This window comes from Equus asinus, chromosome 7, assembly GCF_041296235.1.
Source record: "Equus asinus isolate D_3611 breed Donkey chromosome 7, EquAss-T2T_v2, whole genome shotgun sequence".
Classification (NCBI taxonomy): domain Eukaryota; kingdom Metazoa; phylum Chordata; class Mammalia; order Perissodactyla; family Equidae; genus Equus; species Equus asinus.
Window position 1 is genome coordinate 78,765,787 of NC_091796.1, and position 14,696 is coordinate 78,780,482.

General features: G+C 46.5%; 1 protein-coding gene across 5 annotated transcripts in view; it reads left to right on the plus strand.

The window, feature by feature from the left end:
- SMOC1 (SPARC related modular calcium binding 1) overlaps positions 1–14,696 on the plus strand; it is a 144,017-nt gene that overhangs the window by 31,532 nt on the left and 97,789 nt on the right. The window contains exon 1 of one of the 5 annotated variants that reach the window (XM_044773875.2): positions 6,719–6,790. The exons of the other annotated variants lie outside the window; for them this stretch is intronic. Coding sequence (XP_044629810.1) covers positions 6,782–6,790 — 9 coding nt within the window. The 5' untranslated portion in view covers positions 6,719–6,781. Of the gene's footprint in view, positions 1–6,718; positions 6,791–14,696 lie in introns of those variants that run through there. 5 annotated transcript variants of the gene reach the window in all.

The window sequence follows — 14,696 nt, forward strand, 5'->3', positions numbered from 1 at the left end:
GTTTGAGAACCACTGCTCTAAGTCAGTCCTTCTTTTGTAAAGGACCAGGTAGTAAATATTTTAGGCTTGCGGCCCTAGGGTCTCTACTACTCCAACTCTGCCACAGTAGTGCAAAAGCAGCCACAGAAAATATGTAAAAGAATGGGTGTGGCTGTCTGATGATCAGGGAAATGCAAAGCAAAACTACACTAAGATATCACTTTACACCTGTTAGAATGGCAAAAATAGCCAAAACAAAGTGACAAATGTTGGAGAAGCTGTGGAGAAAAAGGAACCCTCATACACTGTTGGTGGGAATGCAAACTAGTGCAGCCACTATGGAAAACAGTATGGAGATTCCTCAAAAAACTAAAAATAGAAATACCTTATGACCCAGCCATCCCACTACTGGGTATCTATCCAAAGAACTTGAAGTCAGCAATTCCAAAAGTCCTATGCACCCCTATGTTCCTCGCAGAATTATTTATAATAGCCAAGACGTGGAAGCAACCTAAGTGCTCATCAACTGATGATTGGATAAAGAAGATATGGTGTATATATATACAATGGAATACTACTCAGCCGTAAAAAAGATAAAATCGTCCCATTCACAACAACATCGATGGGCCTTGAAGGTATTATGTTAAGTGAAATAAGCCAGATAGAGAAAGATGAACTCTGTATGACTCCACTCAGAGGGTGGAAGTTAAACATACAGATAAAGAGAACTGATCGGTGGTTACCAGGGGAAAGGGGGGGTGGGGGGAGGGCACAAAGGGTGAAGTGGTGTACCTACAACATGACTAACAATAATGTACAACTGAAATTTCACAAGGCTGTAAGCTATCATAATCTTAATAAAAAGTTAAAAAAAAAAAGAATGGGTGTGGCTGTGTTATAAAGTAAATAAAACTTGATACTCACTAGAACAGGGATCTGGGCTGGCTGCGTCCCTCCTGAGTAGTTTGCTGACCCCTGCAAAAACCAAGACACCCTCAGAGTAGTGAGACTTGCTTGTTACTTGCCTCTTCTACTCATTGATAGATGTGAAATGCTCCTGAAGAGCCAAGTGATCAGAAGTAGGTGATACCAGAAGGAAGAAAAAAACAACATGGCTGCCTGAGTCTGGTGAAGTAGCTGCTGTCATCAGAGAAGGTTCCCTCTCAGGGGACCCAGGGACTAGATTGTCCTTTTCCATCTGTAAGTCTTACCCTGCTTCCAACTGGAATGCTCATTAATGAGACTGTTCTCACTGTTCTGACTGGGAATTTGTTCCTGTTTGTCCCAACTGGCAGTCCTATTTCCCTAGTCCATTCCCTCCCGCTTTGTTCTAGAAGACTAGTTCACCTCCTCCCCTCAGCCCCCAGCACGTCTTCCTCCTTCCTCGCTCTCAGCTGATGCCCTTGCTTCCTTTTTCATTGAGAAAGCAGAGGCAAGGGAAGAGAACTTCTGTAGGCGGCCGTTACTACATCTCTGAACCTACCCATTTCTGTCCCCGAATACTCCATCTGTCCTCCTGTCACTGCGGATGAACTGTCCTTGCATCTATCAAGGCAGAGCCTCGACTTTTGCACTAGGCCTCATCTCCTTGTAGCTACTCGAGGACATCACTTTAGCGGCGTCTTCTCTGTCACTATTTCCCCTCCTCTCTATTGGATCTTGTCCTCAGTGTCAAAGCTGCTATAATTTGTCCCATGTCACCTTCTTGCCACCACCCCATTTCTCTGCTGCCCTTCACAGCAAAACTCTCTGAAGGGGTGACCTGTACATCTTTTCCCCAATTCCTTCCCTCTGTCTTCTCTTGAAAACACACCTATCAGGCTTTTGTCTCCACCGCTTCCTTGAAACAACTTGTCAACATCACGTTGATCTCCAAGCTGGGTAATTGCACTGTGAGTGTTCAGTCTCCATCTTACTAGGCTTTCAGCAGCACGTGACATGCTTGTTCACCGCCTTCTTCATGACACGCTTCCCTCAGTTTCTGGGACACCACTCTCTTGGTTCTCGTCCTTCCTTCCTGGATGCTCCCAATCTGTCTCATCTCCAGCTTCCTTCTTGTCTCTCCCACCTCCAAATTTGGAGCTCCTCAGGGCTTGGTCCTGAGGAACTCCTCTCTATGTAGACTCGTTCCTTTTCTGACCTTACGTAATTTTATGGTTTAAATAGCACCTATATGCAGAGCTATCTCAAATCTATGTCTCTAGTCTGGATATATCCATACATCTAGCTTCCTACTCAACATCTCCCTTGGATCTCTAATAGACATCTAAAACTAAAAATGACCAAAACTCCACATTTTCCCCACTAACCTACCAACCCATTTACCCTGTAGTCTTTCCCAACTCAATCAGTGGCAGCGCAATGCTGTCTTTACAGTTGCGACAAAACCTTTGGAGTCATCCTTGACCTTTCTCTGTCTCTCACATCCCGAGTCATATCCATTAGCACATCCTATTGACTCTGCTTTCAAATTGTATCCAGAATCTACCCACTTCTTACCCCTTCTGCTACTAAACCCTGGTGCAAGCCATTATTACCTTTTAACAGGATTATGTTTAATAGCTACTGTGCTGATCTCTTTTCTTCAGCCTTTGCCCCTCTGCACTCTATCACACAGCAGCAGAGTGAGCCTTCTACAACAAGGCTCAGCTCAATCACTGCTCTGCTTCCCATCTTACAGTAGCTTCCAAGACCCCACATGGTTCGCTTCTCTGCTGCCTTGCTGGTCTGCCCTCCTGATGCAGCCTCCTTTGCTTCAGCTGCTCTGGCGTCCTTGCTGTTCCCTGAGCGCTCAAGGAATGTCCTCTCCTCAGCCTCTTTGCACTTGCTGTTCCCTCTGTGTGGAATGTTCTCTCCCCAGAAAACTGCATGGCTCACTCATTCACTTCCTTCAGGCCTCTACTCAAATGTCACCTTCTCAGAACTTCTTCCCTGACCAGCCTGTGGATAAGAACCGCCATCCCCCAACCTCCTTACACTCTTTATCCTTTGTCTGTCTTTATTTTTCTCCCTGGCACACATCCCGCCTGCTAGGTTATATATTTACTGGTTTATTCACTGTGTCCTTCCACTAGAATGAAAGCCCTGTGAGAGCAGGGACCCCAGTGCCCAGAACAGTGCCTGAGACCCAGAACATGCTGGAAGCATGCTGAATGAATGAACTCTCACTTCTCAGACTGACTGACTTTGCGTTATAATAGGGCGGTTGTCTTCGAACTTTTAAAAAGTGGGATAATTCTTTTTCCAAACAAATTTAGAAGGAACCTGAATTTGTAGGACAGATATCAATGGTACTTGATCAGTTTGAACTGATCTAATTGTTATCTTGTTTTTGCTGTCCTTTTGTAAAGTATTGAGAAAGTTCTGATTTGCTTTGAAATAGCAGAATACTGTTGGGTTAAACTGACCCAGAATTTTGAAGGAAGGTGAGTAAGATATTTTTATTTCCAAGTTGAGTCACTAACAGTATTTAACAATTGTTCATTTGTTATCACACACACACACAAATCAGGGAAGTACTCAGATCTATAATAAGGTCTCAAACTGTCAATCATGGGCTGTTATTATGATATGATAAGTTACACATTCATGGGTTCTTAAGCAATTGACCAAAACACTTTGATGAGAATGCTTGCTGAGCATATGTGCCTGAGCATTTGACCGCAGTGCACATGTGCTGTTGTAGTGAACTTTACTTGCTTCTAGAATTTCACATGAACAGACATGTGCAGCCTGAATTTAGAAAAAAACAAAACAAAACACATAGAGCTACAGCTTTGTAATCAACGAATGACATATGTAGAAAACATTTAAATAAACACACGGATATGGCCCAGGAGAAATTTTGTTACTGAGGGTTGTGCAGAAACCTTGGGAGCACAAGACAATGTGTTAACAATCTTCAGTGTGTTAAAATTTGGACTGTAACACATGAGTTGTTCATTTAAAAAATGGTGTTAAAAACAGTTAAACTGTTCTGACATTCTCTTTCTTAGCCTTCTTTTTAAAAGTGGCTAACGTTGCTTTTTGGATTTCCGTAGGAACAAAATCTACTGAGCGATGTGCAATTAGGCCAGTGAACTGAGTGTCTTTTCCAAAGGGCCATTAGAGATGATTCTAAAGCCAGCTTCTAAGCACACAGAAGACGCTCAATTAATGAATGTTAGATGTTGAATGAACACAGCTGAAGTCAGAAGGGGAAGCAACTTGCAGTGTCCTCTTTAAAAAACAAAACCTTGCCTCACTTCCTTTCCTGTCTGTATGATGTGGTTTTGACCATGAACCCTAGGGTCAGACTGGCTGGAGTCCATTCCTGGCTCCATCACTTACCAGCTGGTGACCTTGGCCAGGTAACAGAACTTCCCTGTGCCTCAGTTTCTTCATCTTTAAAATCTGTAAAAAGTACCCATCTCACAGGACTGTTTTGAGGGTTAAATGAATTAGCATGTTAAACATCTAGAACAATGCCTAGCAATAAAAAAAGTTTCCTATTATTATTACTTATTATTCTGAGAGGTGACACTTTTCATAGCTGCCCAGCAGGCAAAGACCACAGGATATTGAGCCGAGAACAAAGCTGCTCTTTCCCTTCTGACTTGTAACATTTTGAGGTATTTCAGGTAGTTCTCAGGACATAAACACACCCCAGGCAAATGATGCCGAGATAAGGACACATCCTCTTTCTCTCAGTGTGGATAATCAAGGGGCCAGTGATGGTGGTTTCTCCGATTCCTGCTTCTCTGGGGTTTAAGCTATATGTTTTCTTCACTGCTGCCTCTGGGGGCACACTCTCTTGGGGAGGGGTGGAGAAGTGCTGACTGAGGGTTCTTTTTTGTAGAAGGGGGTAGAATCTTCTTTCTCATAGGGCTGGTTTCCCACTGGGAAATCCTGTTGCTGCCTTGTACAGCCAGGTCAGGCCCGTGGGAAGAGCTGGACTAAGCAACACTCTCCTACTCTGGGACAGAGAGGATGCTGGGAAGGTGTTCCCCATGAGGGTGAAGAGGGACCCCCAGGCTCCCAGCTCCTTGCTCTGATTTGGACTCTATCCCTCCAGCCCAGTGTCTCCGTCGTCCAGCTTGTGTTCCAGCTAAGAGAGAAGTTACTCTACTTCCCACGCATACCTTGAACCTTTTGCCTTCTGTCCTTTAAAAAATGATAATAATTATTTTAACCATAGTAGTTATTACTGCTGATGTTTACCCAGACCTAGAAGGTGCCAGGCAAATGCCGTATCATAACATACCTGTGATTATTTACATTTCACGGACATGCAGAGGCAACTGGGGTATTAAACTTGACCTGAGCCCAAGATCACTTGGCTGGTGGATGTGAAGCTGCGGCTCAGGGTCTGACTGTGACTTCAGACCTTGTGCTCCCACTGTTGTGGGAGCTGCAGTGGGGATACCATGGGCCTACGACCTGCAGGGATTCCCACTTCGGTCACTCTCCTGACTTTGACGAAATCAGTGGAAACCTGCCAGGGGTAGATTTTTCAAAAAAACAACAAAAAAAGTGTTCTTATTATATAATTATTCAACATAAATTTGAAGAAGGATTTTCCAATATAGAAGTAACATAACCATCTGGACTAAATCATCCCATTAAGACAAACACTATACACACACAAACACACACACACACACACACGCTCCCCTAGGAGACACACATCCTACCTTAGGGAAAAGAGACACATGTCCTACCCTAATGCCAGGGTGGGCACCTGCCGTATCCCTCATCTCCTGGGAGGTGTGGGTGGGCTCTCCCTTCCTGGTGGCTGCCGAGGGTGTTGACCTGGATTGGATTCAGCTAAGGGATCTCAACAGAGCAAGGCCCAGAGCCTCTAGGGGGGACTGGATCTGCAGGCAGAAGGACAGAGTGCGCCCCTCAGAGGGGACCAGGGCCAGTGGACTGTGAAAGCCCCAAAGCCCTTACATTCTGTCCTGGGAAACTCTTTCCCTCATTAATCTCTCGAAGGCTTTGCTGTGATTGACTCCTCACGAATGAAGGAACCATAATGTGCTGATCCTAGATATGATTAGTGCACACGCTGGCTCTGTCCTTGCCACCCACCTGGCTGTAGGTTTTATGGATCTGCAAATTAGGCAGGTGCGGATGAGCCATGGGGGCCTCACTGGGAGCAGGCATACTATCAACGTTATTATTGGTAAAGGGCTGTTGCCAGAACTGGGACTTAGAATTGTAATTCTTTTTTTTTTGAGAAAGATTAGCCCTGAGCTAACTGCTGCCAATCCTCCTCTTTTTGCTGAGGAAGGCTGGCCCTGAGCTAACATCCGTGCCCATCTTCCTCTACTTTATATGTGGGACGCCTACCACAGCATGGCTTGCCAAGCAGTGCCATGTCCGCACCCGGGATCCGAACCAGCGAACCCCAGGCCGCTGAAACGGAACGTGCGCACTTAACCGCTGTGCCACCGTGCCCGCCCAGAGTTATAATTCTTATGTTCCTACATCGCAACAGCTTCCTGTGTATTCAAATGATGTATTTGCTCCACCACAAAAGCCATTACTCTTCCTCCCAACCCTCTTCTAACATCCATCCTGCACATTTGTACTGAGCTTCTGCTCTGTGCCAGACACAGCCCGAGACAAGGATATGATGATGGGAGCCAAACAGACACAGCTGCAGTCGTGGAGTTTACGTCTAGGGTGGAGGCGATCAAATAATCACAGAAAAAAATACAGCTTCAGTGTGGTGAGAGCTGCAGAGGAGAGGTGCTTGACTTTGAGGCTTTGATCCCGTCTAGAAGGACAGAGGGGCAGAGGGGGCTTCCCTGAGGATGCGATGCTCCAGGTGAGGTTTGGGGGACGAGAAGGCCTCGCTCAGTGAAGAGGGGAGGGAGGCGCTCTAGGCAGTGGGCACAGCACAGGGACAGGCTCTGTGCCTGGAGGCGGCCAGCTGAAATTCTACCCATTCTTTAAGGCAGTTCACAATCACCGTTCAGATGGGGAGCCCTGCTCTGTGCTCCTTAGCACTGGGTTTCTTAGAGTGTTTGACATATTCCGGCTCCTATGAGACCCTCAGTGGCCTGAGGGTGGGGGCCCACACTTGGTTGCCTGGAGACAGGCCATGAACTACCCTCTCTCACACCAACTTCCTGCCACAGGGCTGGCCAGATGCCTTCTGAGCTCTGCCCGCCGTCTGAGTCGCAGCCTGGGGAGGCCAGGGACCGGGAGGGGAGCAAGCCTGACTCTGCAGCCTCCAGCTCTGCAGACTTCTGCCTTGGTCATTTCGTGAGCAAGATCTTGTAGGCTAGTGAAGAGAAGGACTGGCTGGACTGACCAGACCTTCATTTCTCACGCAGTATGCCCGGACCTTCCCAGGGCAGGCTGTCAGGAGAGGAGGCTCACAGCCTGCACTGTTTTTCATTTCTACTTACTCACTGCAAAACTTAGAGTGATGAATTCTTCTCTGTTCCAGGCCAAGTTTCCCGGCAGAACAGAAGGAGACATCAATTCATTCAGCAAACATTTATTGCACACCCCTGATGTGTCACATACCGACTTCCTGGGCTTTGAGTCCTGAGGCCTCAGAGGTGAACAGGCACTGTCCTCTGTCCTCAGGGGCTCCTAGCCTGGTGACAATGCCCCCCCTCCTCTCTGGACTGTTCTGCAAGGGAGGTGACTGAAATCCCATATCTGCAGGGCTTCGAATTCTGGGGAGGGAAATGGCTGACATGAACCTCAGGAGAATCTTAGTAGTTTTCTGTTTCCACCCAAAGAGCATTCCCGGGGGCTGAGCTGGGGCCCTAACTTGGGTGGTCTCACTGCATGGTCCAGCTGGAGAAGGAACTGATGCTTCTCACATGTTTCTTTCCTTTTATCAAATGGTTCAGAGGGTCTTGAAGTCTCCAGTGTTTTGCGGTGGCAACCAGAAACAGCAGGCTAGGCATCCAGGTGCGGGGGGGGGGGGGCCAAGACAAGACGCCTCTTCTTTACCCCAGGACCCCTGAAGTGCTCTGGGTGAATTTGACTGGCTGTGCTCAGGGGATACCCTACCTGGGCACACTGCTCCTGTCTGCCCCGACCCCTTCCGTCTCCAGCCCCAGGGATCTGTTGCAGAATCAGGGAGTGCCCCAGCTCAGAGCCACTGGGCTTCAAACTCCATTAGCTCTTTGAAGAGGCAGCTCAGTTGTCATGATGCAGAGCCCTGGCTTTAGAGTGGGGCTAACTGGGTATTGGCTGTGTCATCCTGGGCTAGTGACATAACTTCGGAGCTTTCTCCTTGGTGAGATATAAGTGCAAATACCGCCAGCTGTGTGGGTAGACTGCGACACGTACTTCACGTCCTTTGCATAGTGCCTGGTATAAAGTCAGTGAGCTCAACAAACAGGGGTGGATGTTGTTACCTGCTTCTTTTACTCTTCCCGTCGTGCTTCAGGCTATACCATTTCTGTGCATCACTATATGCTCAGGCACAATGTGTGCTTCTCCTTGAAATGCTGGAATGTGGCCCAGGGTTAGCTGGATCCCTCCTGCTACAAGAAGAAAGTCATGGCTCAGGTTGACCTCCTGCTGTTGTCCTTGACTATTGCTGTTGGGTGTAATGAGTTCTCTACACCCTTGACCCTCAAAGTGTGGTCTGCTGGCCAGCATCATTGGCATCATCTACAGGCTTGCTAGACATGCAGCATCCCAGGCCCTCTCCAGACCTACTGGATGAGAATCTGCACGTTAATAAGGTCCCCAGGTGATTCATATATGCCTTTAAGTTCGAGAAGCCTGCTTGACATTGTACCAGCTCATGGAGATAGAGCCCTCACTCTATTTTTGGTGTGATGGGGAGAGGGTACTTATAGGCAGAGGAGGGGAGGGGAGTGAGCAGATGAAATAACTGAAAACCAGCAGAACTTGACCTGTGACTTTCTGCATTCCATCAGTTGCCGCACTGAACCTCGTTTGCCTGTTGCCTCTCTCCTCTCCTAGGTGAGCTCCTGGGGCAGGGTGTGTGCCGTATGTACCGTGCACTGTTCCCACCAGCTCACCGCCTGGCTCATGTAGCAAAGCCATTTCCATGTAAACATGAGTTTCCTCTCACTGGTTCTGGAACCCAGGCACAGATAGGGGTTGGAATGGTGGAAGTGCCTGGGGTGACTTGGTGTGGACCAGAAGGAATGAGAGACTTACTGGCTCACCTTTGATCTCACTGGATTTTTCTTCTCTATCTCCTTTGATGCCTTCACTTCTAATTCTAGTTCTCTTGCTATTTCTACCACATCTGCAGTTACTTCTTCCACTGAGGTCTTGAACTCCTGAGTCATCCATGAGGGTTGGAATTGACCTTCCAAACTCCTGTTAATGTTGATATTTATACCTCTTCCTGTGAATCACAAATGTTTTTTGTTTTTCTTTGCTGAGGAAGAGTCCCTCTGAGCTAACATCTGTTGCCAATCTTCCTCTTTTTTTGCTTGAGGAAGATTGTCCCTGAGCTAACATCTGTGGCAGTCCTCCTCTATTTTGTATGTGGGTCGCTGCCACAGCATGGCTGACAAGTGGTGTAGGTCTGCACCTGGGATCCAAACCTGTGACCCCTGGCTGCCGAAGCAGAGCATGCCAAACTTGACCACTATGCCACAGGGCCTGTCCCACAGATGTTCATAACGGCATCTATAATGGTGAATCCTTTCTAGAAGGTTTTCAATTTGCTTTGCCAGATCCATCAGAGGAATCACAGTTTATGGCAGCTATAGCCTTATGAAATGTATTTCTTAAATAATAAGACTTAAAAGTCAAAATTACTCCTTGATCCGTGGGCTGCAGAGTGGATGTTGTGTGAGCAGGCAAGAAAACAACATTAATCTCATTGTATGTCTCCAACAGAGCTCTTAGGTGACCAGGCGCATTGTCAATGAGCAGTAATATTTTGAAAGGAATCTTTTTTCCTGAGCAGTACTTCTCAACAATAGGCCTAAGATATTCAGTAAACCATGCTGTAAACAGATGTGCTGTCATCCAGGCTTTGTTGTGCTCTTTGTTACAGAGCACAGGCCGAGTAGATTCAGCATAATTCTTAAGGGCCCTAGGATTTTTGGAATGGTAAATGAGCATTGGCTTCAACTTAAAGTCATCAGCTGCATTATCCCCTAAAAAAGAGAGTCAGCCTGTCCTCGGAAGCTTTGAAGCCAGGCATTGCCTTCTCCTCTCTAGCTATAAAAGTCCTAGATGGCATCTTCTTCCAATACAAAGCTGTTTCGTCTACCCTGAAAATCTGTTGTTTAGTGTAGCCATCCTCCTTAATGATCTTAGCTCAATCTTCTGGAGAACTTGCTGCAGCTTCCACACCAGCATCTGCTGCTTCACCTGCACTTTTATGTCATGGATACAGCTTCTTTCCTTAAGCCTCATGAGCCAACCTCTGCTGGCTTCAAACTTTTCTTCTGCAGCGTCCTCACCTCTCTCAGCCTTCACAGAATTGAAGAGAGTGAGGGCCTTGCTGTGGATTAGGCTTTGGCTTAAGGGAATGTTGTGGCTGGTTTGATCTTCTATCCAGACCGCTAAGACTTTCTCCACGTCAGCAATAAGGCTGTTTCACTTTCTCATCATTCGTGTGTTCACTGGAGTAGCATTTTTAATTTCCTTCAAGAACTTTTCCTTTGCATTCACAACTTGGCTAACTGTTTGGTGCAGGAGGCGTGCTTTTGGCCTGTCTCAGCTTTCAACATGCCTTCCTCACTGAGCTTAATCATTTCTAGCTCTGGATTTAAAGTGAGAGATGTGCGACTCTTCCTTTCACCTGAACACTTAGAGGCCATTGGAGGGTTATTAATTGGCCTAATTCCAGTATTTTTGTGTCTCAGGGAACAGGGAGGCCTGAGGAGAGGGAGATGGGGGACTGGCTGGTCAGTGGAGCAGTCAGAACACACACATTTATTGATTAAGTTCGCGCTGTCATATGTGGGCACAGTTTGTGGCGCCTCCAGTTACAACAGTAACATCAAAGATCACTGATCACAGATCCGCATAACAAATATAATAATAATGAAAAAGTTTGAAATATTGAGAGAATTACCAAAATGTGAAAAAGACAGAAGTGAGCAAATGCTGCTGGAAAAATGGTGCCGATAGACCTGCCCAATGCAGGGTTGCCACAAACCTTCAATTTGTGAAAAATGCAACATCTCTGAAGCACAGTAAAACAAGGTACACCTGTATACTTGAAAGTTTCTAAAAGAGTAGATCTTAAGTGTTCTTACTGTGCAGAAAAAAGGTAACTGTGTGAGGTGATGGATATGTTAATCAGTTTGATTGCAGTAATCCTTTCACAATGTGTGTATATATATCAAAACGTGTTATACACTTGATGTCAATCATACTTTTATTTGTCAATCATTCTTCAGTGAAGCTGAAGAGGAAAAGGATGTGGTGCCAGGTAATGTCCAGGCTTAGCCTGATCTACTGGGTGGGTGGAGAGGGGTGGGGCACGTAACCTCCCTGGTGTCCCCTGATGGGTGGCTGCCTTCATCAAGACACTTCTGTAGAGAAGATCTGCAGTACTGTCAGCAATTGGTGGGTGGATGCACCAGCATGAGATGAGGACCTGGGTGGGGTACCAACAGCAGCTGCCTGTGATGTCCAAGAAGCCTCCATAACTTAGCAAGCCTCAAACTGCTCTTCCCTCACAAGCTTAGCTCTCCCCAGACTTTCCTATCTCAGTAGGCACCACCACTCACCATTTGCTTAAGCCAGAAATCTAGAGATCATTCTTGATCCCTTTTTTCCCCTCAGCCACCCACATCTGGTCCATCAGCAAATTCCCTTGAGTCCACCTCTGAACTCTGTCCTGTCTCCATTGACTTCTCTCTCTTCACTTAATGCCATCCTACTCCGAACTGCTACCCCCGTCTCTTGGGCCTGGATAGCCTCAGTAACCTCAATATTGATCTCTCTGTTTCTTTTCTTATCCTTCTTCACACAGCAGCTGGGGTGAATCTTTTTAAAAAATACTTTCCTTTTCAGAGCAGTTTTAGGTTTTCAGCAAAATTAAAAGGAAGGTGGAGCGATTTCCCATATAGCTTCTGCCCCCACACGTGCACAGCCTCCCCACTATCAACATCCCCCCCAGAGTGGTGCATTGTTACAATTGATGAACCTCGTTGACCCATCATTATCACCTGAAGTCCATAGTTTATCTAAGGGCTCGCTCTTGGTGGTATACATTCTATGGGTTTGGACCAATGTATAATGACATGTATCCATCATTATGGTATCATATGGAGGATTTTTACTGCCCTAAGTATCCTCTGTGCTCTGTCTGTGTCTCCCTGTCCCCCTCTCTCCACTGGCAACCACTGATCTTTTTACTGTCTCCATAGTTTTGCCTTTTCAAGAATTTCATATAGTTGGAATCACACAGTATGTAGCCTTCTCAGGTTGGCTTCTTTCACTTAGTAATATGTATTTAAGGTTCCTCCATGTCTTTTCACGACTTGATAGCTCGTTTCTTTCTCAAGCTGGATAATATTCTGTTGTCTGGATGTATATACCTTATTTGTCCATTCATCTACTGAAGGACATCTTGGTTGCTTCAAAATTTTGGCAATTATGAATACAGATGCTATAAACATTTGTGTGCAGGTTTTTGTGTGCATGTAAGTTTTCATCTCATTTGGGTAAATACCAAGGAGTGCAGTTGCCAGATTGTGTGGTAAGAGTATGTCTAATTTTGTAAGAAATGGCCAAACCATCTTCTAAAGTGGCTGTCCCATTTTGCATTCCCACCAGCAATGAATGAGAGTTATGTTGCTCTATACCCTTGCCAGCATTTGGTGTTATCAGTGTTCTGAGTTTTGGCCATTCTAATAGATGTGTAGTGGTATCTCATTGTTGTTTTAATTTACATTTCCCTGATGACATATGATGTGGAGCATCTTTTCATGTCCTTATTTGCCATCTGTGTATCTTTGATATGTCTCTTAAGGTCTTTGGTCCATTTTTTAATCGGTTGTTTTGTTTTCTTATTAGGGGTGATTTTAAAAAAAAATCTGTATCAACTCATGTCATCCCCTTGTGTGAAACCCTTCAATGCGTTCTCAGGGCACTTAGGATGAAATGTGAACTCCTCACCATGGCCTATGTTGAGTCCTGTGTCATCTGACTTCTGCCCCCTCTGCCCCGCCCCATCTTCTCCTACGTCCTGCATCAGGTAGGATGTGGGAAGGTGGGAGGCAGCTGAGGGGAGGAGCCATGATCTTCCCTGGATTTTGTGTGGGCAGTGCATTCTTGACATTCAAGTCTGTGTTCAAACGTCACTACCTGCTCCAGTCTTTCCTTGACCACGTGATTCAGTCACTTGCTGCGCCATCACCCTATTTTATTTTCTTCAGAACATAAATTACTGTCTGAAATGCTTTGTCCATTTGTTCTGTATGTCTGTCCCAGCCCCGTAAAAGGAAAGCCCATGAGAGCAGGGAGCTTGTATATCTTGCTCGTTGGTGTATCCCCAGCACTAACAACAGTGCTGGGCACACAGTAGGCTCAAGTATTTGTTGACTGAATGACTCAACACTGGGACAAGTGAACAAAGAGACAGGAGGGCTGCTGGCTCTCTGGAATCTTCAGGAGCCCATTTCACGTCAGGCAGCTCTATCCAGAAAGTTCATTGTAGGTTAGAAGTTGTTCTTCATCCAATTTTCTTCTTATCAAAATAAGCAGAGCAGGAAATGAAACCCAGTTTCCTGCTTATACATCAGACCACCAGGAAAGGCAGGCGAATCTGGAAAAATCCGTGCACACACGGACGTGGTGTCCTGGTTCTTCCCAACTGAAGACATACCTCCTGGGGGACTTGCTCAGCTCCCCAGGAGGGGCTCATCTCAGGAACCCTCTGGCACTGAGGCCTGTGGAGCTGGTTAATGTCACAGCCTTTTCAGTTGTTTTCCATGTCCTGAGTTGGTATTACCCACAGCCTGACAAAGTCCGGAAGTGGCATGTGCATGGAACAACACAATGTACAAATGAACTGCGTTCTTCCGATGCCAATTTGGTTTGAAGAACAAGAAGTGGGATTTCCCTCATGGGAGAGCCTTAGGGCGGTAACGAAGTTAAGCCATTTGGGCCTCTGAATTGTGTTCTGAGGAGAAGCTTTGGAAGGAGAAGTCTCAGTACCAGGACCAATAACTAGGCTGGATTTTAGTGTTTGATTCTGTGCCAGGGGTCCAGGGAGGACCGAGCCATCGTTCGGGTCAGGCCATGGGGCAGGACGGGCTGCTGTCCTGACAGCTTGGAGAGTGTGGGGAAGGGAAAGTGGAAAAAAGAGGGCTGGAGGGGCCACACAGCGGATGCCGGAGAGATGTGGATTCCTTCTCTTGTCATATCTTCCTCTTGTGGCGCCCGGTCCTAGAGGCTCTGCAGAGGATCAGCTGTCTCTTCAGAGGCAGCCGAAACTACTTCTGTCCCGCCGCCAACACCTCGGACCAGTCCTGTCAAATTGCTCCTGAGCCAGCTTCCTCTCGTCACACTTCCTGCTCCTCACTGGGGCTCAGGCAGCGGCCACGCTTGTCTTGCTCACCATGTGGCTCCTTGAGCAGAATGGTACGTGGGCACCAAATCACCATTCTTGCATGTTGAATGGTGGAAAATATGTCAGAGTAAGAGGACTTCACTGGAAGCTGTGTTTTGGCACTTCTTTACATGGTGACCTTGAGGAAGTTGTTTGACCTTTCTGAACCTCAGTTAAGCTCTGCCCTTGCTGTGAGAACCTG